The 27349-nt window shown below is 40.4% G+C and overlaps 1 protein-coding gene across 10 annotated transcripts in view; it reads right to left on the reverse strand.

Annotated features, from left to right (window-relative positions):
- Nr2c1 (nuclear receptor subfamily 2 group C member 1) overlaps positions 1-27349 on the reverse strand; it is a 58604-nt gene that overhangs the window by 14557 nt on the left and 16698 nt on the right. For 9 of the 10 annotated variants that reach the window (XM_045152658.1, XM_045152656.1, XM_045152657.1 and 6 more), the window contains 6 exons: positions 23565-23643; positions 20308-20487; positions 18289-18436; positions 18113-18203; positions 8714-8898; positions 5124-5289 (listed from right to left, as the gene is read on the reverse strand). In XM_045152658.1, coding sequence (XP_045008593.1) covers positions 5124-5289; positions 8714-8898; positions 18113-18203; positions 18289-18436; positions 20308-20487; positions 23565-23643 — 849 coding nt within the window. The remainder of the gene's footprint in view (positions 1-5123; positions 5290-8713; positions 8899-18112; positions 18204-18288; positions 18437-20307; positions 20488-23564; positions 23644-27349) is intronic. The other variant, XM_045152661.1, reaches the window with a different exon arrangement.

The raw sequence follows: 27349 nt of genomic DNA on the forward strand, positions 1-27349 counted from the left end.
TCAAGAGGCAGAGTGTAGGAGGACTGCTATGAGTTTGAGGCCAGCATGAGACTACATAGTGGATTCCAGGACAGCCTGGGCTAGAGTAAGACCCTGCCTCAAACAACAAAAAACAAAAACCTTTTCTGAAAGCATTTCTGAAATCTTTTTAAAGAAAATTTTTAGAGGTAGGAGGATTACCATGAGTTCAAGGCCACCCTGAGATTACAACATGAATTTCAGGTCAGTCTGAGCTATAGTGAGACCCTACCTCAAAAAAATAAATAAATAAATAAATAAATAAATAAATAAATGAAAGAAAGAAAGAAAGAAAAAGAAAATTTGTTCTATTATACATGAAAAGACATTTTCTCCAATTTTGAAGTTATTGAACTATCAATAATATTAAATAAAGCTGGGCATGGTGGCGCATGCCTTTAATCCCAGCACTTGGGAGGCAGAGGTAGGAGGATCACTGTGAGTTCAAGGCCACCCTGAGACTACATAGTGAGTTCCAGGTCAGCCTGGACTAGACTGAGACCCTACCTCGAAAAACAAAACAAAACAAAACAAATAATAATAATAATAATATTAAATACAGTACACACACTATTAATGGTGGCTAAGCTAGAAGCATTTTAGCTGTTATTAACCAAAATGGGAAAACTATGTCCATCCTGTAGCTCGGACATGTTGAGTAACCTTCAATTCAAAATCTGAAATTGGGCCAGGCATGGTGGTGCACGCCTTTAATTGCAGCACTCAGAGGCAGAGGTAGGAGGATCTCCATGAGTTCGAGGCCACACTGCGAATACATAGTGAATTGTAGGTCAATTTGTTCTAGAGTGAAACCCTACCTCAAAAAAACATCAAACAACAACAAGAAAACAAAAACATAAAATTGGAACACTTTGGAGCAGCATTCATGTTTTAAATATTGCATTTTGGATTAGAAATGTTCAACCTGTAAAGCCCCTGTAAATGTTATGATATCTAAAAAATTGTGAAAGTCTGAAATACTTCTGGTTCCAAGCATTTTGGATTTACTATTTGTAGTATAACTTCAAAATTTATACTACGAAATACACACATACACACCCACCCATTATTGCTCTACTTCTCACAGTGAAAGCAGATGCTGGTAGCAGCACACATTTCCCGGGACAGCAAAGAGAACAGCAGCACACTAGAGTATCTTTCAGCTACTACAATTAGTAAGGAAAATGGAGGTGATGTAGCAAAAAGACATCTGCCAGGCATGGTGGATGTATCTACAGTTTGAAGACAAGGCAGGAGAATCATGAGCTTGAAGCCAGTCTGTTCTATAAATCAAGTTTAAAGCAGGACTAGGCTCCTCTCTAAAAACCAAACAAATAAAAAATTATACAAGCACCCAGGTAGAAAAAAATTCAAAATAAAATCCAAATAATCTAGTTTATGTTCGAGCATGTCTATGTATGAATACACATACATAAAAAGGGCAGAAACACAGTGCAGTTACCACCGAGCAATACCTATAGCTCCAAGAGGAAAAAATTCTAAACATTTGAGAAATATTTACTGAAGGAGCAACATAAAATGCAATTTAAAAAGCACAATTCAAATAATTCTTAAGAAAAATCAAACACATATTAAGTATCTTAAACTATTAGGATATAAGTGTTTCTACACAAATATATATATATTCATATATATAATTTGGGAACTATCATACCTTTTCAGAATTTCCCAAGGTGAGTAGGGGAAAAAAAGCCTGAAAAATTAAGGGAATTACCAAAAATGACCAGTTTAATAAGGAAGGGATACTATGCAAAACAATAATAAAGAATACCCCTTGAGGTGGGTGTGGTGCCCAAGCCTGTAATTCTAGCACTTAGGAGGGTGAGACAGGAAGATGAGAGTTAAAGGCCAGCCTGTGCTATATAGCAAGACCCTGTCTCAAAAAAAAAAAAAAAAAAAAAATCTGCAAAAGAAAATATCCTCTTCCCCTGAAAAAAGTCTCAAAGCCCTCTGCCAAATAGCTTAAAACTGCCTGCAAGAAATATAACACTTGTAATATGAAAAAACTGGATAAAATGGACTTCATCTTACAGCAATAGTGGTAAATGAAAACTTTTCACTGTTTTAATCATGAAAATGAAGTAACCTGATGTAACATTAAAGGAAAAGATTATTTACACAAACGATCATGTCATGTTCTTTTATCAAAGGGGCTATTTCGTATTTTAGTCTGCTTTGCATATTTAATTCATCACTAGTATTATGAATCAGATAATCTGGTTGAAGAAACAATCCATTCAACAAGTCTTTTAACTGAAAAGACAGGATTTTTTTCTTTGACCCATAAATAGATGAGTTTCTACTACAAAATTCTTCTTCCTTGTTTATATTTTGTGTTTTGTGTCTGTATATCCTGGATCATTCACACAATAAGCACTCACTGAGATCTCACTGTATTGAGGTCTGAGTAGGGGAACAACATTGAGCATTATGGGCATGTGTGGGCAATGACAGTTGAGCAGAATGTGAAGGGCCTTAAGAGGTCTTCTTACAGAGTCCGACACTAATCCCACAGGTGCAGCGCATGCTGCAAAATGTCTTATGTACGTATGTACTTGCTTGTGTGTATACTGTGGTGGGCATTGTCTCTGCGGCATCCTGTGGGGTAGAGGGGTGATCTCCTGTCTTGCCAAAACAGAACTTTGGGTGTCCTACTCCATCCCCCTTCCATCTGTTCTTACTTGAGCTGGAGTCCCTCCGAGCCCAGCAAGCTCAGGCGAGTCTCAGGTCTCTGCTCTGCTACGGGACTGTGGCTATAGGCACACGTGGCCACATCCAGCAGTTTATGTGGGTCCTGGGAACCACACCTGAGCAGTCTCAGGCCTCTTCAGGTCCTCATGATTGTATACAAAATGCTCTTAACCACGGATCCATCATCTCTCTAGCCCCATTTATTTTTTTATTTTTATTTTATTTTTAAAAATTTTTAAATTTTTATTAGCATTTTCCATGATTCTAAAAAAATATCCCATGTTAACTCCCTCCCTCCCCCTAGCCCCATTTATTTTTAAGATTGGGTCTTGATGTTTCCCAAACTGACCTGAAACTATAAGGTTGAAGTGATCCTTCTGCCTTGGCCTCCTGAGTACCTCAGATTACAGGTATGATCTACTACTTTTAGCTTCATTTATTACATTTTTGGCAGTTCAAACCCAGGGCCTTGCACATGCTAGGCAAGCATTCCATCGCTGAGCTAAATATATCCTCAGCCGAAGGCATTCAATTAGTCATGTGACATGGTTACACTGATGCTTAACAACAACCATATAGTACCAGTGCACAGGACAAGATGGGAAGACAGATGGGACACAGACATATTACTGTCACAGTTCAAGCTAGAAATTTAATAAGCTGTGAATTATAGTGGTGAAAGTAAATAGGAAGGGACAAATATAAGTAATGGAATGGTTAAAATTCAGTTTTGAAGGAGTTGCAAACATGGATGTTTAAAAAGATTGCAATTCCAATACTGAGCAATTTTGTATTTACTAAAAAATGAAAATACTATTTACCTTAATTATTTTGGTAAGAAAATTGTAAGAATCAAATGAAAGAGAATTATAAAGTCATATCCCACATTTATTTAATGAAAATATTAAATGTTACTACTGTCCTAGATTTTTAATTATTTTTATTTATTTGAGAGAGAAAGGGAGAGAGAGAATGGGTACACCAGTGCCTCCACCCACTGCCAACGAACTCCAGACGCATAAGTCCCCTTGTGCATCTGGCTTATGTGCGTCCTGGGGAACTGAATCGGATCCCTGGGCTTTGCAGGCAAATGCCTTAACCACTAAGCCATCTCTTCAGCCCTACTGTCCTAGATTATTATTAAACTTCCATTTGCATTCTCATGCTATTTCTCCTTACTATCTTATGTTTTTTGTTTATTTTTGTTGGTTTTATGAGGTGGGGGTCTCACTCTAGCCCAGGCTGACCTGGAATTCACTATGTAGTCTAAGGGTGGCCTGTAACTCATGGCGATCCACCTACCCCTCCCGAGTGCTAGAATTAAAGGCATGAGCCACCATGCCTGGCTAGCTTAATAAGTTTTAAACAAGATACTAAAATGTCTAAATCTCTCTCTGCCCATTCTCTCTCTTGCAAATAAAAAAAAATAAAATTAAAACTAAAAAAAAAAAAAAATGCAATAGAGAGCCAGGTATGATGGCACACATCGTTAGTCCTAGCCCTTGGGAGGCTGAGGTAGGAGGCATGTGAGTTCAGCATGGGGCTACAGAGTAAGTTTTATGCTAGTCTGGGCTAGAGTGAGACTCTGCCTCGAAAAAAACAAAAAGACCCAATATAAGAACAAGATGGATTTTTTTGCTCAGTAATTAAGAGGACTCAACTATGTGAATGAAGACGTTAGGGCTTGAAACACAAGACTAGAGGACTTCAGAAAGAGAACTGCCTGTGAAATTACTGGGCTCTGGAACCTGAAATCATTGAGCAAGAAAACTCTCCCTGTATTGTTTCTAGTATCTTTCTGTATAGTTTCCATTATAACAAATGTAGGAAAATTTTAAAAATATTATTAATTTAAGCTACTTAAATTGAAACAAAGGATTTTCATTTTTGAATTCTAAAGATATTACAAATAAAGGGTATTTTATTACTACAAACAAAAATATATAGTAGCTGGGTGTGGTGGCACATGCCTTTCATCCCAGAACTCCAGAGGCAGAGGAAGGAGGATTGCTGTGAGTTCAAGGCCACCCTGAGATACATTCAGTGAATTCCAGATCAGCCTGGGCTAGAGTGAAACCCTACCTCAAAAAACCAAAAAAAAAAAAAAAAAAAAAAAAAGTTGTTGGGTCTTAGCTACTGTTTTACACTAAAGATGTAGCAGTCAGGCATTAAGAAGAGCATTATGTTCAATTCATTGTGAACATCCATGCTTAAAGTCAAGAAAACAACAGCAATAAAACTGATTGTATTTAAATAGTTCTGAACTCTAACAAACCCACTAATTGCTAAAACTGACATAGATAGTATCTCCACTCAACAGGTCAGATTCATCTCCTTTGAAAAGGTTAAAATCAAACAGTAACACGAAAGAAAAATATTAAATACAGAAATACCCGGAAAGCTACATGTGACTCGCTGAGAAGCGGCCCCTCTTTTTCGATGTAGTTTATGTCTGAGTCTCCAGCAATAAGGTGTGAGCTTCCTTCCATGCCCTCCACTGAGCTCTGACAGGCCGTGCTTTCTCCAGGATTCAAGGCTTTGGCAAGAGTATCAAATGCCCTGTAAGAAGACATCAGAAGCAACGAGCTTGGTCAATCTCCAACAATACGATGCACATTTTACATAAAATTCTGGAGTTATGGGGAGGGGATATGATGGAGAATGGAGAGTTTCAAAGGGGAAAGTGGAGGGAGGGAGAGTATTACCATCGGATACTTTTTATAATCATGGAAGTTGTTAATAAAAATTTGAAAAAAAAATTCTGGAGTTAAGGTTGAAATTGAAGGGCTAGGGTTGTGGCTCACTGACGGAATGCTTGTCTAGCATGTGTTGCAGCCCTGGGTTCAACAGCCAGAACCAAGTGAATAAATGAAGATTTAGGTCTAAAATTTCTCTCAGAAATAGGGCTCAGGGTGTGGCTCAGTGGTACAAGGCCTATCTGAGGCCGTCAGTTCTATAAAACAAAAGAACACCTAAGCTTCAGAAAATAGAATTTTCACGTATGACTCAGTGCTCTATTTCAATGATGTTATTTTTTAAGTCAACAAATTAAACTTAAGCATAATTGCATAACTTTTACTGTATTACTGAGGAATTAAACTTTCTTAAAATAGTGTGTATTTGCCGGGCATGGTGGTGTACACCTTTAAGGCAGAGGTAGGATTCCACCCTGGGACTACATAGTGAATACCAGGTCAGCCTGGGCTAGAGTGAGACCCTACCTCAAAAAAACTAACTAAATATATAAAAAAAAAAATAATTGAAGCTGGGTGTGGTGGCATGTACCTTTAATTCCAGCTTTTGGGAGGCAAACGTAGGATTGCTGTGAGTTTGAGGCCACCCTGAGACTACATAGTGAATTCCAGGTCAGCGTGGGCTAAAGTGAGACCCTATCTCGAAAAACCAAAAACCAACCAACCAAACAAAACCCCACAAACTTGTGTATAATTAAGGGGAAAATCCTCATACATGATTTTATAGATAGAAACTATATTAACTTTACTGTATCAAACAGTAAACACAAACCATGAATGGGTATTCATTTTAATAAAAAATTCAGAGATTTTTTTTTTTTTTTTTTGGTTTTTCAAGGTAGGGTCTCACTCTAGCTCAGGCTGACCTGGAATTCACTATATAGTCTCAGGGTGGCCTTGAACTCACGGTGAACCTCCTAACTCTGCCTCCCAAGTACTGGGATTAAAGGCATGTACCACCACGGCCAGCTCCAGAGAATTTTTTTTACCATTTAATTTTTTATTATTGACAACTTCCATAATTGTAGGCAATAACCCATGTTAATTTCCTTCCTCCCCCACTTTCCCCTTTTGCAACTCCACTCTCTATAATACCCCTTCCCCATCTCAATCACTCTCTTTTATTTTTCCTCCTATTATTATGATCTTTTGTAGGTAGTGTCAGGCACTGTGAGGTCATGGATATCCAGGACATTTTGTATCTGGAAGCTTGCATTGTAAATAGTCCTACCCTTCCCTTGGCTCTTACTTTCTTTCGGCTACCTCTTCCGCAATGGACCCTAAGCCTTGGAAGGTGTGATAGAGATGTTTCAGTGCTGAGCACACCTCAGAGATTTTCTCTTTTTTTTAAAGTAGGGGGTCTCACTCTGGCCCAGGCTGACCTGGAATTAACTATGTAGTCTCAGGGTGGCCTTGAACTCATGGTGATCCTCCTACCTCTGCCTCACAAGTGCTGGGATTAAAGGTATGCACCACCATGCTTGGCCTCAGAGAATCTTTTTAAATTTGAGGTTATTTAGCTGAATACAAACTGTAAGAATTTGAGATTAGGATGAGAGATAACTAAAGTTAGCAATTCTTTACAATAGCTCCACATGTTTTCAATGAGATGCCTCTGGAGTTTCTTAAAATCTCATGCTCAACAATTTTGCATCATGACTCTTTTGTTTTTTCAAGGTAGGGTCTCTAGCCCAGGCTAACCTAGAATTCACTATGTAGTCTCAAGCTGGCCTTGAATTGCCAGAGATCCTCCTAGTTCTGTCTTTTGAGTGCTAGGATTAAAGGCATGCACCACCATGGCCTTAAGTGCATGACTCTTAAATGCATTTTATTAAGTGTTTTTATAATTTTTTGCAGGGCTGGAAATCAAATCCAGGCCATGCACTCTACTCAAGTTACATGCCAGGCACAATATTTAGTATTTGCACCCATGGAAAGCCAGACATAAGGTGGTGTATACTTCTGTGATCCCCGTGTGCCTGCAACTCATGGGAGTCGGAGCTGGAGAATCTGACTCCCAACGCAAGACTCATTTGCAGTCAAGTGGCCCTGTCTCACAGAAAGTGGAGCAGAGAAACCTTGAGGTTGCCCTCTGTCCTTCACATGTACACTTGTACTATGTACAACCACAGACAGGCAAGCATGCACACGTGTGCACACACACACACAAATAAATAAACTTAAAAATATAAAAAGTCAATTCATCTAGGTCTTTTACAACTAGAAATGAGTGACTGGGTAGTCAGCATTACTGTCTAGGAAGAAAATGTTCCAATCTATGGACTCAGAAGATAAAACCAGTACATAATGAAAAATGTCACCCCTATCATCACCTAAGAGGAACAGAATTCTTGATGTGTCTGAAAACAGTTCTAATTTTAAGACAGCCACTTTTTACTTGCGGTATTTAGAATGGAACATGGACATTTTATATTAACACTTTTAGAGTTAACCTTACTATGCCTAAAAATTTTAAGTGTAACAAAAATACTTGGTTTTAGAAACTTATATAAATAGTATTTAAGTCAAAAAGATTTCAATAAATTTTTTTGTTTATTTTTATTTATTTGAGAACAACAGGCATAGAGAGAAAGAGGCAGATAGAGAGAGAGAGAATGGGCATGCTAGGGCCTCCAGCCACTGCAAATGAACTCCAGATGCGTGCGCCCCCTTGTGCATCTGGCTAACGTGGGTCCTGGGGAACTCAGCCTCGAACCGGGGTCCTTAGGCTTCACAGGCAAGTGCTTAACCACTAAGCCATCTCTCCAGCCCAGATTTCAATAAATATTAAAAGATTGGGCTGGAGAGAAGGGTCAGTAGTTAACATGCTTGTCTATAAAACCTATCGACGCGAGTTCTATTCCCTAGTACCCACGTAAAGTTAGATGCACAAAGTGCCTCAAGTGTCTGGAGTTCTTTACAGAGGCTGGATACTCTGGCAAACCCAGTATCTCTCTCTCTTTCTCTCTATGTGTTTCTCTGATTGCAAATAAATATATTTTTTTAAAAAAGGACAAGATCAAGGGGCTGGAGAAATGGCCCAGTGACTAAAGGCACTTGCTTGTAGTAGAGCTGGCTGGCTCAGGTTCAATTCTCCAGTACTCAGACAAAGCCAGATGTGTCAGTGTGCTGGAGTTCATTTGCAGCAGTAGGAGGCTCTGGTCATGCCTACTTTCTCTCACTCTCAAAGTATTAAAAAATGACAAGATCAAAAATCAAATAGACCTTACCTTGAAACATCACCATTGGTCTGAATATCTTGATGAAATTCAGAAAAAGATGTATCACCATTGTTTAAACTTCCCATCACAGGCACTTCATTACTAGTGTGAGAAAGATCTTTAGCTTTTCCAAGATTTGCCAAGGACGTGACCACACTGGCCAGTGTGCTTAAATCTCCCTGACATGAGTCGGCCTTTAGGAAGGGGGGGAAAAAAAGACAAGTACTAAAGTTCTGCAAAGTGGTATGGGTTTATTTTTAAATCTCAATTATTAAATTCTAGATCATGAAATGCCAAAAGAAAAGCACAGTAAAATAAACTATGGAGGGGGCTGTAGAGATGGCTTAGCAGTTAAGGCGTTTGCCTGCAAAGCCAAAGGATCCCGTTTTGATTCCCCAGGACCCACGTAAGCCAGATGCACAAGGGGGTGCATGCGTCTGGAGTTTGTTTGCAGTGGCTGGATGCCCTGAGGTGCCCATTCTTTCTCTCTCCCTCCTCTTTCTCTCAAATAAATAAATAAATAAATAAATGTTTAAAAAAAAAAAATAAGCTGGGTGTGGTGGCGCATACCTTTAATCCCAGCACTCAGGAGGCAGAGGTAGGAGGATCACCTTGAGTTCGAGGCCACCATGAGACTACATAGTGAATTCCAGGTCAGCCTGGGCTAGAGGAGTGAGACCCTACCTTGAAAAACCAAAAAAAAAAAAAAAAAAAAAAAAATCATAAAAAAAAGAAAAAACTGTGGACATAGTGGTTATGCCTATAATCCTAGCTCTTGAGAGGCTGTAGCAGGAGTTCTACAAATTTGAGGTCAGCATGGACTATACAGTGAGTAACAGACTCTAGAGTGAGATGGCTTAGCGGTTAAGGTGTTTGTCTGGGAAGCCAAAGGACCTAGAGCCGATTACAGCCTGAGACTACATAATGAATTCCAGGTAAACCTGAGTTAGAGTGAGACCTTACCTCAAAAAACAAAAAAGCAACAACAACAAAAGAATTTTCTGCAATCGTCCAGAAATAAATTGGCTTCAATATCCATGACCTTGCAGTGCCTGGAGCTACCTTCACAATACCCTCATAATAGGAAACAATGATGTCATCAAAATAAAAGAGAGACTAATGGAGGGGATATAATGGAGTATGGATCTGCGAAGGGGAAAGTGGCAGAGGAAAGGGAATTATCATAGCTTATTGTCTGTTAGTATGGAAGTTGTCAATAAGAGATAAATTTTGCCGGGCGTAATCCCAGCACTTGGGAGGCAGAGGTAGGAGGATCGCCGTGAGTTCAAGGCCACCCTGAGACTACAGAGTTAATTCCAGGTCAGCCTGGACCAGAGTGAGACCCTACCTCAAAAAAAGCAAAAAAAAAAAAAAAAAGAGATAAATTTTAAAAAGGAGCATTTAAAACAAAACAAAACAAAACCCACAAAAACAGTAGCTGGGTGTAGACACAACTTTAATCCCAGCACTGTGGAGGCAGAGGTAGGAGGATCACCTAGAGTCCTAGAGTTCGAGGCCACCCTGAGCTAGAGTGAGACCCTACCTTGAAAAACAAAACAAACAAACAACAAAGCAGCATTTTCAGCCTGGGTGTGGTGGCATACACCTTTAATCCCAGCAGAGGTAGCTGTGAGTTGTCTGAGACTACAAGTGAAATCTGGGTCAGCTCCCCAGTAATCACACAAAGCCAGATGTACAATGTGGCATAAGGAGTTCATTTGCAGCAACCAGAGGCCCTGGCATGTCTATTATCTCTCTCCTCACAAATAAAAAAAAAATATTTTGCAGGGCGTGGTGGCGCACGCCTTTAATCCCAGCACTCGGGGAAGCAGAGGTAAGAGGATCACCTTGAGTTCAAGGCCACCCTGAGACTCCATAGTGAATTCCAGGTCAGCCTGGGCTACAGTGATACCCTACCTTGAAAAACAAAACAACAACAAAAAAATTTTTTAAAGCATTGTTTTGGCCAGGCATGGTGGCACACGCCTTTGATCCCAGCTCTTAGGAGCCAGAGGTAGGAGGATTGCTGTGAGTTTGAGACCACCCTGAGACTATAGTAAATTCCAGGTCAGGTTGGACTACACTACAACCATATCTTGAAAAAAGAATTATTAAAAAAAAATCGTTTTCTCGCCAGGGGTGGTATTACACACCCTTAATACCAGCACTTAGAAGGCAGAGGTAAGAGGATCACTGTGAATTCAAGGCCAGTCTGAGACTACTACACTCTACCTAGGTTAGCCTGGGCTAGCGCAAGACCCTATGAACTCCAGATACATGCACCCACCACTTTGTGCATCCTGGCTTTACATGGGTCCTGAGGAACTGAATGTCAGGCTGGTAGGTTTTGCAAGCAAGTGCCTTTAACTGCTGAACCATCTCCCCAGCATCTCCATTTATTATATTTTTGCTTTCCCTAAGGCAGGCCTTAATCTCACTCTAGTTCCAGGCAGGCCTTGAACTCATAGCCACTCTACCTCTGCCTCTTGGGAGCTGGGACTTAAGGCATGAGCCACCACACCCAGTTTTATTTTATTCTTTCAATGCTCTAATGATCCCACCCAAACATAATGAGGTAACCTTGAAGTTAGCTTCTATGGCATACTGACAAGATGCCTTAATGGCATTTTTGGTATGTGCATGTGTGTATATGTGGTGTGCTGTGTTTGTTTTTAAGATAGGGCCTTGCTATACAGCTCAGACTGGCCTGGAGCTCATTACCACAGGCTGGCCTTCCACTGTGGTCCTTCTGCTTCTGCACTGAGTGAGATTAAAGAAATACACCACACACACACCATGCTCAAAGTGTTCTTGATCCTGAAATAACACGATTCTTTTTGATATTTCACCCCTGCCTCAAAAATAATTAAAGAAAGAAAAGAATCTAGCCAAGCATGGTGGCACATGTCTTTAATCCCAGCACTTGGGATGCAGAGGTGGGAGGATCACTGTGAGTTCGAGGTCACCCTGAGACTACATAGTGAATTCCAGGTCAGCCTGGGCTACAGTAAGACCCTACCTCAAAAAACAAAACACAAAAACGCAATTTCTTACTTGCCCATAATCTTTGGGTATCCCCTTATCCAAAACCAGATAGAAGGTGGAGGGGGGGGGAGCCCTCCTTCTGAGCTTCAATTTTTTTTTTTGTTTTGAAGTAGGGTGTCACTCTAGCCTAGGCTGACCTGGAATTGACTATATAGTGTCAGAGTGGCCTCGATCTCACAGCAATCCTACCTTTGCCTCTTGAGTGCTGAGATTAAAGGTGTGCACCACTATGCCTGGCTGAGCTTTGATTTAATTGAAACTAATTTATATATGTATTTTAAAACATCAATGATAAGAAATTATGGGCTACATAATAAATTCCTTTTTAAATTTTTAAAAAATTATATTTGCAAGCAGAGAGAGAGAGAAAGAGATGGAGGAGACAGACTATGGGTCATGCCAGAGCTTCTTGCTGTTACAAACTCCAGATGCAAGCATAACATGGTGCATGTGGGTACTTGGGAATCGAGCCAGGACTACCAGGCTTTACAAGCAACAGCATAACTTCTGAGTCATCTCCTCAGCCCAATAAATTATATATATGTATGTGTATACATACATACATACATACATATATGGATGGGATGGACGGAAGTGCCAGGGCCTCCAGCCAATGCTAATTAACTCCAGACATATGGACCATCTTCAACATCTGTCTTATGTGGGTCTTGGGGAACTGAACTGGGTCCTATGGCTTTGCATGCAAGGACCTTAACTGCTAAGCCATCTCTCCAACCCTATATATATTTTTATTTATCTATTTGTAAGCAAAGACATATATGTATTTGCAAGCAAACACACAGAAGAGACAGAGAGAATGGGCGTGCCAGGGCCTCCGACTCCTGCAAACTCCAGATGCAAGCATCACTTTGTACATCTAACTTTATGTGGACACTGGGGAACTGAACCTGGGTTGTCAGGTTTTGCAGGCAAGTGCTTTAACCGCTGACCTATCTTGCCAGCCCATTTTATTTTTGTTTTAAAGCAGTAAAAATTTTTAAATTTTACTGCTTTAAAATTCCTTTCTCAAAACACTGCAATCATGTCCTTGTTAACAAACACCTCTGAAGAGATTTTGTTATGCTGGATACTGTTTTACTGTCCCCGTATTTCCAGAGCGAAGTCACTGCTCACTTCTTCTACCACTGAGTACTGTGGTCAAGCTACTTTTGTCTAGATCAGTCTAGATCAGAGTAACTTCTTTTTTTTTGGTTTTTCACAGTAGGGTCTCATACTAGCTCAGGCTGACCTGGAATTTACTATGTAGTCTCAGGCTGGCCTCAAATGCATGACAATCCTCCTACCTTTGCCTCCCAAGTGCTGGGATTAAAGGTATTCGCCGCCACATCTGGCTTTCCTTTTGTATATTTAAAAAGTATTTTATTTTATTTTAATTAATTAATTTATTTATTTGAGAGCAATAGACAGAGAGAGAAAGACAGATTGAGGGAGAGAGAGAGAATGGGCGCGCCAGGGCTTCCAGCCTCTGCAAACGAATTCCATACGCGTGCGCCCCCTTGTGCATCTGGCTAACGTGGGACCTGGGGAACCAAGCCTCGGGGCTCCTTAGGCTTCACAGGCAAGCGCTTAACCGCTAAGCCACCTCTTCAGCCCTAAAAAGTATTTTATTTGAGAGGGTAGGGAAGAAAATGGGCGCACCAGTGCCACCTGCCATTGCAAACAAACTCCAGACACGTGCAACACTTTGTGTATCTCACTTTATACACGGGTATTGAGGAATTGAACCCAGGCCATCAGGCTTTGTTAGCTGAGCCATCTCTCCAGCCCGATTTTTTAAAATACTTTCATTTATTCATTATGAAGAGAAAGATACAGAGAGAAAGGATATGCAAAGTCTTCTTGCCCCTGCAAATGAGCTCCAGATGCATGTGTTACATTGTGCATCTGGCTTATGTGTGTACTTAGAAATCTAACCTGGACCCTTACACTTCACAAGCAAGCACCTTCACCACTAAGCAATCTCCCCAGCCCCTGATTTTTTAAAAAAATATTTATTTATTCATTGGAGGGAGAGAACCAGAACACCAGTGGCTTTACATGGGTGGAGAATCGTGCTTGTGCTGATAGGCTTTGCAAACGAGTGTCTTTAACAACCTGATTTAACAACTCTGAAAAACAATGAAAGTGCTCTACATCCCGCAACATCAAATGTGCGGCCAGGACTTAATCCTTTGTGCGCACACACGTGAGGAGGGCAGCCGTGTGCCGTGGATGCGTGCCGAGGTCAGAGGACAACCTAGGGGACTGGTCCTCTCACCTTCCACTACGAGGAAGGGACTCCTGCTCACCTCTCTGTCAAGTCTGCTTACCTGGACCACAAGACTCAGACTCTCCTGCCTCCCAACTGTCCCTAATCATCCTGGGTCATGGCATGCTGTGTCCTTTTTTTTTTTTTTTTTTTTTGGTTTTCCGAAGTAGGGTCTCATTCTAGGCCAGGCTGACCAGGAATTCACTATGGAGTCTCAGGGTGGCCTCGAACTCACGGTGATCCACCTACCTCTGCCTCCCAAGTGCTGGGATTAAAGGCATGCACCACCATGCCCATCTTGTGTCCAACTTTTTATGTGGGTGCTGAGGAGCTCAATTCTGGTACTCACGACTATGTTGCAAGTGCTTTATCCATTGAGCCATTACCCCAGCTCCCAAGATTTAATTTTTGTTTTTTTAGGTTTTTGAAGGTAGGGTCTCGCTCTGGAATTCACTATGGAGTCTCAGGCTGGCCTTGAACTCTCAGAAATCCTCCTACCTCTGCCTCCCAAGTGCTGGGATAAAAGGCATGCGCCACCATGCCCCTCCCAAGATATAATTTTTATTTAAAAATAAATAGGGACCGGAAAGATGTCTCAGCAGCTTGGGCTCTTGCCTCCGAAACCTAATGATCTGAGTTAGATTCCCCAGTACCCATGTAAAGCCAAATGCACAGCTGGCACCTGCATCTGGAGTTAGTTTGCAGCAGCTGGAGGCCTTGGCGTGCCCATTCTATCCTCCTCTGTATCTTCTCTCTCCACTTGCAAATTAAAAAAAAAAATACAGAAAGGAAGGGAGGAGGATACTTAATAGGTTGATATTGTATATATGTAATTACAATGATTGTAATGGGGAGGTAATATGATGGAGAATGGAATTTCAAATGGGAAAGTGTGGGGGTGGGAAGGGAGGGAATTACCATGGGATATATTTTATAATCATGGAAAATGTTAATAAAAATTAAAAAAAAGCCGGGCGTGGTGGCACACGCCTTTAATCCCAGCACTCGGGAGGCAGAGGTAGGAGGATCGCCATGAGTTCAAGGCCACCCTGAGACTACAGAGTTAATTCCAGGTCAGCCTGGACCAGAGTGAGACCCTACCTCGAAAAACCAAAAAAATAAAAAAAAAAAAAAAAATAAAAAAAAAAATACAGGGCTGGAGAGATGGCTTAGCGGTTAAGATGCTTGCCTGGAAGCCCAAGGACCTAGGTGTGATTCCCCAGTACCCACAAAAACCAGATGCACAAGGTGGCACATGTGTCTGGACTATGCTTGCGGTGAGGTTCTGGCATGCCCATTCTCCATCTGACTCTCTTTCAAATAAATAAATAGTTAAAAAAAAAAATTGTATCTCAATAGTGTGCAAATTGCTTTCATCTTTAACAAATGGTAAAATCATATATAAAACAATACAATAATTATAGTAAATGATTAGCTATTAATGTAAATTTCTTTTTGGTTTATTATCAAAATAAGTACCTTATTTTGATACCTATCTAATATACCTCTATACCTAGGATCACACAAAACTCTCTCAGGTAAACCAGGCATAGTGGTGCACACTTTTAATCCCAGCACTTGGGAGGCAGAGTTAGGAGGATCACTGTGAGTTCGAGGCCACCCTAAAACTCCATAATAAATTCCAGGTCAGCTTGGGCTAGGGTGAAACCCAACCTTGAAAAACAAAACAAACAAAAAAATTTCTCAGGTAGCTGGACATGGTGGCACAAGCCTTTAATCCCAGCACTTGGGAGGCGGAGGTAGGAGAATTGCTGTGAGTTCAAGACTAGCCTGAGACTACAGAGTAAATTCCAAGTCAGCATGGTCTACAGCAAGACTCTACCTTGAAAAACAAAACAATAAAAATCTCTCAGGCAAAAAGTGGATGCAAGCGGAAAAGTCTAAGAATCCCTGCCCGAAATATTACCTGACAAATACAAAGCAACTCTGGCAAATCTAAGGCGAATTTGAGTTCTATAAAGCCAGATCCTGTTACACACAGAGACAGGTTCATTATAAAGCCAGATCCCGTTACACATGGAGACAGGTTCATTATAAAGCCAGATCCCGTTACACACGGAGACAGAGGTTCATTATAAAGCCAGATCCCGTTACACATGGAGACAGGTTCATTGTAAAGCCAGATCCCGTTACACATGGAGACAGGTTCATTATAAAGCCAGAACCCATTACACACGGAGACAGGTTCATTGTAAAGCCAGATCCCGTTACACATGGAGACAGAGGTTCATTATAAAATCAGATCCCATTACACATGGACACAGGTTCATTATAAAGCCAGATCCCGTTACACATGGAGACAGGTTCATTATAAAACCAGATCCCGTTACACACGGAGACAGGTTCATTATAAAGCCAGATCCGTTACACACGGAGACAGGTTCATTTCAGACTCTCTAAAATCTTTTTAGGAGAAATTTAAAAAATATATATTTTATTTATTAGAGAGAGAGAGAATGAACAAGCCAGGTGTGGTGGCACACACCTTTAATCCCAGCATTAGGGAGGCAGAGGTAGGAGGATTACTGTGAGTTCAAGGCCAGCCTAAAACTACATAGTGAATTCCATGTCAGCTTGGACTAGAGTGAGACTCTATCTTGACCAAACAAATAGAGAGAGAGAAAGAGAATGGGTGCACCAGGACAGGGCCTCCAGTCACTGCAAACAAACTCCCGACACATGTGCCACCTTGTTCATCTGGCTTATGTAGGTACTGGGGAATTGAACCTTAGGCTTCAGAGGCAAGTGCCTTAACCACTAAGCCATCACTCCAGCCCAGGAGAAATTTTTAGTTCTTGTTCTCATAGGGGGTTTTTGAAAATGACAAAGTTTACATGCTTTATCTAAATAGAAACCTTTTTTGTGTAGAACCCATGTTGAATGAAAAACTGCTCTAATCTTCAGGAGAATTTGGATGACTAGGATGTATAATCAGAGGATTGTTACCATCTTTTTAAAAAATTTATTTATTGAGAGAGAAAATGCGTGCACCGGGGCCTCCAGCAAGTGCCACCTACTGCATCTGGCTTATACCATCTTATTCCTACTTGACTCAAGTGAGTATTCTGACTGAGGTATGTTAGGGATTTCTCTTTTCTTTTAGTATTAAGTACTTTGACACTAACAAATTTACCAAGGAAAACAAAAGAAATAAGGGTAAGAATTGTGTGTTTATTATTGGTGTGTTTCTGTTGAGACAGGGTTTCACATGTGTCCTGAGTCAGTCTTGTCATCACTAAGCAGACCAGACTGGCCTCAACTTGTAGCAATTGTCATACTTCACTCAGCCTCCTAAATTGCTGGGATTAGAGGCATGCCAAGGTTATTTACTATAAGCTAATTTTCTGATAACTTTACTTCAAGATAAAAGAAACTGGGAAGAATTCTCAAACCATGCTTTTTTATGTTGAAGATCAAATTCTAGGGACTAAAAGGATGGCTCAGCAGCTTGCTGGCCAAAGTTCCATTCCTCAGCACATAAAGCTAAATGGACTGCAGTGCATCCTTCTGCAATCCCAATGACCTGTTGTAATAGGAGATGGAATTATCTGGAAGCTCATGGGGAGGGGGGCAGATGGTCACACAAGCAGTGGCAAAAATAGGTTGTCCTCAGACTCCTCACACATGTGTTGTGACGTGTACACATGCACATAAACAATTCTAGTGGAATAATAAAAAATGAATCAAATGACTGCTAATCCGTACTTAAAACAACCACATGTAATGGAGAATATTTAAAATCAAATAAATTGCTGGGTGTGATGGCACACGCCTTTAATCCCAGCACTCGGGAGGCAGAGGTGGGATCACTGTGAGTTCAAGGCCACCTGAGAATACATGGTGAATTCCAGGTCAGCTTTGGCTAAAGTGAGACCCTACCTAGAAAAAGAAAAAAAAAAAAACAAAAATCAAATCAATTGACAAAAGTGATGGAAGAGATTTTAAAACATACTTTTTGCTTTTAGTTTTAACAGTTTTAGTTTGGGGACAGAGATTATTGCCCTATAGAAGAGCATGGAGCCAGGGGTTCAATGTGCACCACCACTAGAGTCTCTAAATGGCTTGAAACACACCTTATCTGGTGTCATTAGTACAGCTGACTCTGTTTTTATTCCAGATGGATGAATGTTCACAAACATTCCTGAATCCAACAGTCCTGCTGACCTGGAACAAAAAAATACAAACTTCAGTCTAACCTCCAACTTGGAAAAGAAATACATGGCCAACTACGGAATCAGCCATACTATACCTTGCAGTTTCACTGTCTGTTACAAATGTTGGAGTTGCAGCCAATGGGCTTCTAAGGTCTTTCCGGATGTAGATCTTTTCTGTTGAGGCTGCACAATTGGAAGACTTTTCTCGTGACACTTCAATAGGTTTCCTTTCACACTGAACAGCTATGAAGAAGGTATGCTAAATGGTTATTCCACAGCATTGCACCCACAGACAATTACAAGTCTAAGTTCTATGTTATCAATATGGCTAGTGGGAGACACTGCTACCGTATTGAATCCCAAAGATAACCAATCTTTACACATTATACACAGGCTCAGTGGAGTTGCTCCATATTTGTAAAACTGGTCAATCTACAGCTTATTCTTTTGTTTCTACCTAATTCCCTACTCCTGTGCTAGAAGATACAGAGGAGCTTTTCTAAAAGCTAGAGAGATGGCTTTGTGGTTAAGGCATTTGTGTGCAAAGTAAAGGACCTGGCTCAATTCTCTAGGACCCACGTGAGCCAGATGCATAAGGGGGCACATGCGTTTGGATTTCATTTGCAGTGTCTGGAGGCCCTGGCACACCCATTCTTTCTCTCTCTCTCAAATAAATAAAAATACAGTTAAAAAACTAAAAAAAAAAAGCTCAGTCAAGAAAGAAGAAATGAAGTAGGTATCTTCATCTATACCAGAGCTTTAAAACCATAAAGTGAAATTTAATCAGTTGAAAATAATAATAAAATATGACCTAAGATCTTTTCTAGGGAGGGAGGCTTTTGTTTGTGTTTACATGTATATGTGTGGCGCACACGTGCACGTGTAAGTGGAGGCCAAAGGTCGATGTCCAATGTCTACCTCCATCACTCTCCACCTTATTTACTGAGACAGGGTCTCTCACTGAACCCAGAGCTCACTGATTGGTAGTCCAGCTGGTCAGCTTGCCCCAGAGACCAGCTGCTCCTGCTTACTGAGTGCTGGGATTAGAGGTGTGTACCACCTGGCGTTTTTGTGGGTGCCAGCGATCCAAACTCAGACATTCATGCTTGCATGGCAAACACTTTACATGTGGAGCCATATCCCCAGCCACTGGAGGCTGGTTTTATTTTATTTTATTTTTTGCTTTTACAAGGTAGGGTCTCACTCTAGCCCAGGATGACCTGGAATTTACTATGTAATCTCAGGGTAGCCTTGAACTCACAGTGACTCTCCTACCTCTGCCTCCCAAGTGCTGGGACTAAAGGTGTGTTGCACCACATCTGGTGAGATTTTCTTTTTTATAAGTAATTAAGCTGTATGGTATGTGTTTGTGTGTAATTTTTCTACATATATGCATTAACTATAGGGATTTTATAATACTTTAAAAAAGAAGCCAATATAAGTATTAAATGTACATTTTCTTTTGGGGTGGAGGGAAAAAATAGCTGCCAGGACTCAACTCTAAATTCTGCTACTTATTACTTCTATGTCCTTTAGCGAGCTTTTTAACATTAAGATGAGTGTAAAATGTGTAATAACAGTACTTACTACAGAGAAATGTCACGAGAATAAGCTAATGCATATTCCAAGTATAGGTCCTAGCACCCCAAGAGCTCTCTCAATCAGTATTACTCACGTTGTAGCACTTTAATCACAAAGTATACTGGTACATAATTGGTTACGCTCTTTGGGGTGGTAAGTTCCGACTATAAATACATGCTTGTTACATAGGTGTTCAAAATCTTTGTAGAAGACTAAATACATATTCTTATATTTTTATTTGGAAAACCGTATATTAAAAGGCGTGGATCATGAAGTGAGGAACATCTTGAGTCCCATTCTTTTACTTGTAGCATTTCTTGACATTCCACAGTGCCTTAATGGCCAGTGTGAGTCCCACCTACATCAGCATTTATGTTCCCACTCCTATGTTACCACCTCTCACCTTGGATATTGTTTTCTACTTTGTTAGCCCATTTTATGCTTTTATCTCAATAAAATGCTTACTGAGGGAAAGAACATGTTTAAGCGTGTGGGTGCGCTAACTCACACGCAGCCACGGCTGCCATACGTACAGTCCTGCTTCATCCCAAAGGCGATGCAGCGCTGCAGCCTGCAGTACTGGCAGCGGTTTCGATGGTGCTTGTTGATAATGCAGTCTTTTGATCCTCGACAGGAATACACTAAATTTTTTCGGATGCTTCTTTTAAAAAACCCTTTGCAGCCTTCACAAGTTATTGCTCCATAATGACGCCCTAAACAGAAAATATTTAAGAAAGTGTGAGACATGTTATAGATAAGAAATGAAATGAACTTTCATATGTGAGAGAAAACTAAAACTTTTTGAGATTCTGACAAGAAAAATTTTTAGGCATTATTGAAGAATGAAACAACTATATTCTGTGACAAGTTGAACAATATAATTTTAAATTTATTTTATAATGCAACATTAACAATAAAGTAATCTCATAGTCTACAGGAGCTCTGCCTTCCCACCAAATCTACAAGTTTTTCTGTTTATTTTTATTTATTTATTTGAGAGAGACAGACAGAAAGGAGGAGGAAGGGAGGGAGAGAGAAAGAATGGGGGCACCAGAGCCTCCAGCCACTGTAAAAGAACTCCAAATGCATGTGACACCTTGTGTGTTTATATGGGTACTGGGGAATAGCCTTGAACCAGGATCCTTAGGGTTAGGCAAGCACTTAATCACTAAGCCATCTCTCTAACCCTTTTTTTTTCCAGCTCTACAAATTTTGACTCCCCCCCCACAAAAAAGCACAAGAAACAGGGCAAAATTACCTAAAATTCCATTATTGATACAGATTTTTTTGAGGTAGGGTCTCACTCAACTCCAAGCTCCTGGAAGTCACTCTGTATGATCAGGGTGGCCTTGAACTCATGGTGATCCTCCTACGTCTGCCCTCCTGAGTGCTGGGATTAAAGGCATGTACCACCATGGCTGGCTTGATAACAAATATTTTTAAAACTCTTTAGTTCTTTTTCTTTTCTTTTTATTTTTAGAGAGTGAATGAGTGAGTGCCAGGGCCTGAGCTACAATTGAACCCTAGATGCTTGTGCCACCTAGTGGACATGTGCGACCTTGCACTTGCCTTGCCTTTGTGCCTCTGGCTTCCATGGTATCTGGAGAGCTGAGCATGGGTCTTCAGGCTTCACAGGCAAGTGTCGTAACCACCAAGCCATCTCTTTAGCCCTGGCACAGATTTTTTTTTAAAAATCTACTTTATTTATTTATTAGAGAGAAATTATTTATTTGAGAGAAAAAAGGAATGAGAGAGTGGGGAGAGGGGAAAGGAGGAAGAGAATGGGTGTATCAGGGCCTCCAGTGCAGAAAAACCAGATGCATGCGCCACCTTGTGCATCTGGCTTATGTGAGTCCTGGAGAGTTGAACCAGGATCCTTTGGCTTTGCAGGCAAATGCCTTAACCGCTAAGCCATCTCTCCAGCCCCCAGATTTTTTTTTTTTTTTAATCCTGAGACCACTTATAAATTTCCATTTTGTCATGTTACATGACAGATTTTTTTCTTCTGCAGAGCTGGGGATTGAGTTTAGGAGCCTGTACATGCTAAGCAAGCACTCTACCACTGAGCTCCCTCTCTACCTATAAAAGATGTCTTAATTTGAATACAATATGCTTAGAAAAAAAAATGCTAGCTCATGTTAGTAATATACTAATCTCCCTTCACAAGTTCTACTTTTGAAACTTAGTAAGGTATTACATTTTGACTAACTTGTTCCTTTATAGGCCATTTCTTTTGCATGCCATCAACATCTTAAACCTACTATAGAAAAAGCTCTAATGGTCTTTGTAATGAAACTTAGGAAAGTTAATAAAAACAAACTGAACCATTAAACTCTATCTCAGTAATATTTGTGGATATGTAAGAGCAGATACCAGCATGGAGCTGGTACCAAGGAAAGTGAACCCTTGTCACAGTTCACTCAGGTATATACCCATACTATCCTGGCCAGATCCCATCTAACTTAGAAGCTAGGCAGGGTCGGGCTTTGTTAGTACTTAGGAGAATAGCTCTATCAGCTATGTCTAAATCTGAATGGAGCTTAGTACAAGCTTTTCTTACTTTACTAATTCAAATGACTCCACATTCCTGAAACAGGACTCAGCACACTAACAATTTAATATACTATGAAGAAACACAACTCACTTTTAGTTTTATTTGAGAGAGAAAGGGAGAAGGGGTGGGGAGAGAGTTCCAGATGCATGCGTCACCTTGTGCATCTGGCTTATGTGGTTCCTGAATAGAACCAAGGTCCTTTGGCTTTGCAGGCAACCGCTTTAACTACTGAGCCATCCCTCTAGCCCCACAACTCACTTTTAAAATATTCTGCTGACATATCTTATCTCCACTTTTAATTGTGTGTATGTGTGTGTGTTTACTTTCCAGAAGTGAAATGTTTCCTAACTCTTCAAAATATTATATCACCAGGCATGGTGGCATATGCCTTTGATGCCATCACTAGGGAGGCAGAGGTAGGAGGGTTGCCCTGAGTTCAAGGCCAGCCTGGAAATACAATGTGAGTTCCAAATCTGTCTGGACTACAGTATGAGCTTACCTCAAAAATATAAAGAACAGCAAAGTGTCGGGTGGGGGGGAAGGAATTACTATGGAATATTTTTTTATAATCATGGAAAATGTTAATACAAATTAAAAAACAAAACAAAACAAAACTGAAAAGCAAACAGAACAAACTGGGAGGGAGTTAGGGAGATAAAAAGATCAGAATGTCCTAACACTATGGGACAAATACAAACTGTTTAAACTGTAAAATTATGGGAGACCTTTGAAATTGGGCTAAATAAATTTTGCATGATAAAAAGAAAAAAAATACAAAAAACAAACAAACAAAAAAAAAAACCCCACATTTTATGCCATTAAAAATCAAATTACAGCAGGTGTGGTGGCACACGCCTTTAATCCCAGCACTTGGGAGGCAGAGGTAGGAGGATTGCTGTGAGTGAGTTCAAGGCCACCCTGAGATTTCGTAGTGAATTCCAGGTCAGCCTGGGCTAGAGTGAAACCTTACCTCAAACCTCCCCCCAATAATAATAATAATAATAATAATAATAATAATAATAATAAAAAATTTTAAAAACAAATTACATTTAAGTAAACTAAAATAAACCTTGGGACAAACGTTTAATTTGTGAGTCATAAGTATGAACCATTTAAATAACATCTTCATTCCTTTCTTTTCCCTTTCAATCTTAGAAGGAACATATACATAGTTACTTTAACAGAGATGCTACTTTCCCTTTTAATTTTTTTCAGAGATGTTATTTTTATTGTTACCTGATGCCTTGTCTCCACATACTACACAAAGATCAAAAACCTTATTTGATCCCTGGTCCGGAGAATTATCTGTCAAGAGCTTTAAAAAGAAAAAAGACACTAGTTATTACTTAGTGATATTTTCATTTGATTATATGCTACGGTTTTTCTCAAATTGTACAGTCTATGTTCTCACCACATATCTAACGTCGGTCTTAACCCACTAGTGAAAAACTTGTACCTCTTTTAAAAAAACATTATTTATTTTATTTTTATTTAATTGCAAGCAGAGAGAAAGGTAGTGAGAAGATATATAGGCAGACAGAGAATGGGTGTGAAAAGGGCCTCCAGCGGCTGCAAATGAACTCCAGCTGCATGTGCCACTTTGTGCACATGGCTTTATGTGGGTAAAGGGAATCAGGGTCATTAGGCTTTGCAGCCAAGAGCCTTAACTGCTCATCCATCTCTCCAGGACCCCTTTTAAAAATTTTTATTTATTTTACACATATTGTAACAGGTTATACTGTTTTATCCCCTTGCCCCTGCTCTCATTTCCCTGGGGCCCTCCTCAGTGTGGTTATGGTTTTCCCTGTGGAACATGAAGGCCTCAGTCAGTACCTATGGGGTAGCTGGGGAACTGTGCCTCTGGGTACTCCTACCCACTCCGTAAGCCTATACCTCTGTATAGCTCAATTTGTACACTATATTTGCATAATTACAATTTCATATCAACAGGTTCTTGCTTTCTGGGTTTTTGAGGCATGGTCTCATGTAGCCCAGGCTGACCTAGAACTCACTATATAATCCATGCAGGCTTCAACAAACTCAGTGATCCTCCTACCTCAGTCTCCCAAGTATTAGGATTATAAGTGTGAGCCACTAGGTCCAGTACAAAATTTCTATCTTCTTCTTTTTCTTTTTGTGCTTTTGTTTGTTCAAGGTACAGTCTCATTGTAGCCCAGGTTGATATGGTACTCAATTTGTACTCCCAGGCTGGCCTAGAACTCACAGTGATCCTTTAACCTCTGCCTTCTGAGGGCTGGGATTAAAGGCATGTGTCACCATACGTAGCCAAAGTTTATTTCTTTACAACTCATTTTCCATTTGAAAAGTTCAAGACTATCTTTTTATGTTCCTACTTTTGGGGTGTTGTGGGGGATAGATTTGTTTGACACAGGGTCGTATTATATACAGTCTGGAACTTGAAAATCCTCTTACCTCTCTGAGGCAGTTTGAGTGTATGCCCCCACAGTCTCAGGTGTGTTACTAAAATTGAGTCTGCAGCTTCAGCCCCTAGCAGGCTTACTCCTGCTACTGGGGGGGGGGGGGGGGGAATCACTAGGGTGAATCTGAATTCCAGGTTTTGAGCTCTGGCTGTGCTGGCTGTTGGGTGGTGTCTCTCTGCTTGGATTTATGAATGAGAGTCAGCTTCCTCTGCCATCTGATAGAATTTTGCTGGATATGTAAGCTTGAAATAAACCCCTTCCTCCCATAAATTGTGTCTGGTTTCAATGTCTGTTCATCTCAGCAATATGGAGCTGTCTACAACACTCACTTACCAGGTGCTAGGATTATAGCATTCAACATCATACCTGACTTTACTATATGTTTTTTAAAAAAATATTTTATTTATTTATTAAAGACAGAGACAGAAAGAGACTTCATTTTAAGGTAGCAGTGTAGGAACCATGCCAAAGCAGCCCAGGGGAGAAAAAGCCAAAAAGAACCCCCCAAAACAAAAAAAAAAACCCAAAACCCAGCAAAATACACTCTTCTACCAAAAAGTGTGGTGTATAAGAAATTACCAACTGCAGGAGAGATCCAAAGCATGCAGAGCCACAGAGGCAGGCAGAAGTGGCTACGGCAGAGGTGGCACCAGGTCCGCGGGGCCACAGCTGCAAGGCTTGGCTTGAGCTGCAGGGAAAGCCAGGTGAGGGGATTCTCCACTCAAGCCATCCTGCTCGCAAACTCAACAAACATGAAGGAGGACAGCAGGGAAGAACAGGGGAGCACCCTGTGAGGAAGAGGATCACAAGTAGTAGCAGAACTTCAGCCACCATTCACAGCACCCGGCACAGGTGATCAAAGCAGCGACCCAGCCAGGCTACCTGAGCCCACAGCGCAGCAAAGTGGGACCCAAGCAGGAGTGCAGCATAACTGAGACCAAAGCCATCTCAAAAGGTAACTGGGATTACACCATAGCTGTACCTGCTTGAATTGGAAGTGCTAATTGCACCTTCCATGTCAGGATAAATTATATGTTAAATCTGATGGATGGTAGGATTTGCCATTCTTTTTTTTTTTCTTTCATTTTTTATTTATTTATTTGAGAGCGACAGACAGAGAGAGAAAGAAAGATAGAGGGAGAGGGAGAGAATGGGCGCGCCAGGGCTTCCAGCCACTGCAAACGAACTCCAGACACATGCGCCCCCTTGTGCATCTGGCTAACATGGGACCTGGGGAACCGAGCCTCGAACCGGGGTCCTTAGGCTTCACAGGCAAGCGCTTAACTGCTAAGCCATCTCTCCAGCCCGGATTTGCCATTCTTAAATAAGCTGTATTTCGGGCTGGTCATGTGTTGTTTCCTGATTTATAGTGCCTTTGTATTCTCTTCTGTCATTAGCTAGGGAAGGGTCTCACTTGGTCACAAGCTGACTTGGAACCCTCAACAGACCAGAAATCTTAGCATCATAGTTGCCAGGATTAAGGGTGTGGGGCAACTCACACCATAAGGGACTGTAACTTTGTTAGAGAACCTGGATGTCATAATACCCATTCCTGCATAAATACTCTGTGCTGTTTTTCATTGAACGTGTACATTGTTTAGTTAAATTTCAGAATCTGTCTGTTTTGTTCCACTCAGCCTACTTGAATACTCTCATAATAGGCAAACCCAACATCTAGTGTCACTTTTGTAGTTACTCTGAGAGTCTTAAGAGCCACACCTACCTACCTAAAGATATATAACATCCTGATTGATACATCTAATAAGACTGCAGCTAACTAGAAAATCCAAGCATTAAATTAATCCAAGATGCAAAAATGTACATTATAACACAAGAAACAAAAAAATCAAGACAATATGAATCCACCAAAAAGTATTAATGCATCAGAAATGATCAGTGAGAACGATTTAGAAGAAATGCCTGACAAAGATTTCAAAAGAATGATTATAAATATGTTCAAAGAAAAAAGGAATGAAAGAAGACACAGGAAACCAATTTAATGAAATGAGAATGTCAATATAAGACATAAATAAGGAAATGGAAACAATAAAGAAAAACCAGTCAGAATTACTAGCAAGGAAGAACACAGTCAATGAAATAAAAAACTACAGAAAATCTCACCAGTAGAAATGAAGAAGGAGAGGACAGAATATCTAAACTAGAAGACCAGGTGGCATATCTAATACAGTCCCACAAAGAGAAAGACTAACTAATAAGAAAGTATGAATGGGTATTTCAAGATATTTGGGACAATATGAAAAGATCAAACAAGAATTCAGGGCAAAAAAAAAAAAAAAAAAAGGAGAAAAAAGAAAAAAGAATTCAGGGTATAGTAGAAAAAGAAGAATTTCACTCCAAAGGCATAGTGAGTGTTTTCAACAAAATCATAGAAGAAAACTTCCCCAAATTGGGAAAGAAATGCCAATGCAGAAACAGGAAGCCTTTAGAATACCAAACAGACAAAACCTGGAAGGAATCTCTTCTCACCATATTATAATTAAGCTACCAAGCATACAAACCAAAGAAAATATATTAAAAGCAGTTAGAGACAAGGGGGGAGGGGAGGGAGGGAAGGAGGGG

The sequence above is a fragment of the Jaculus jaculus genome, chromosome 6 (assembly GCF_020740685.1).
Source record: "Jaculus jaculus isolate mJacJac1 chromosome 6, mJacJac1.mat.Y.cur, whole genome shotgun sequence".
In the NCBI taxonomy this organism is placed as follows: domain Eukaryota; kingdom Metazoa; phylum Chordata; class Mammalia; order Rodentia; family Dipodidae; genus Jaculus; species Jaculus jaculus.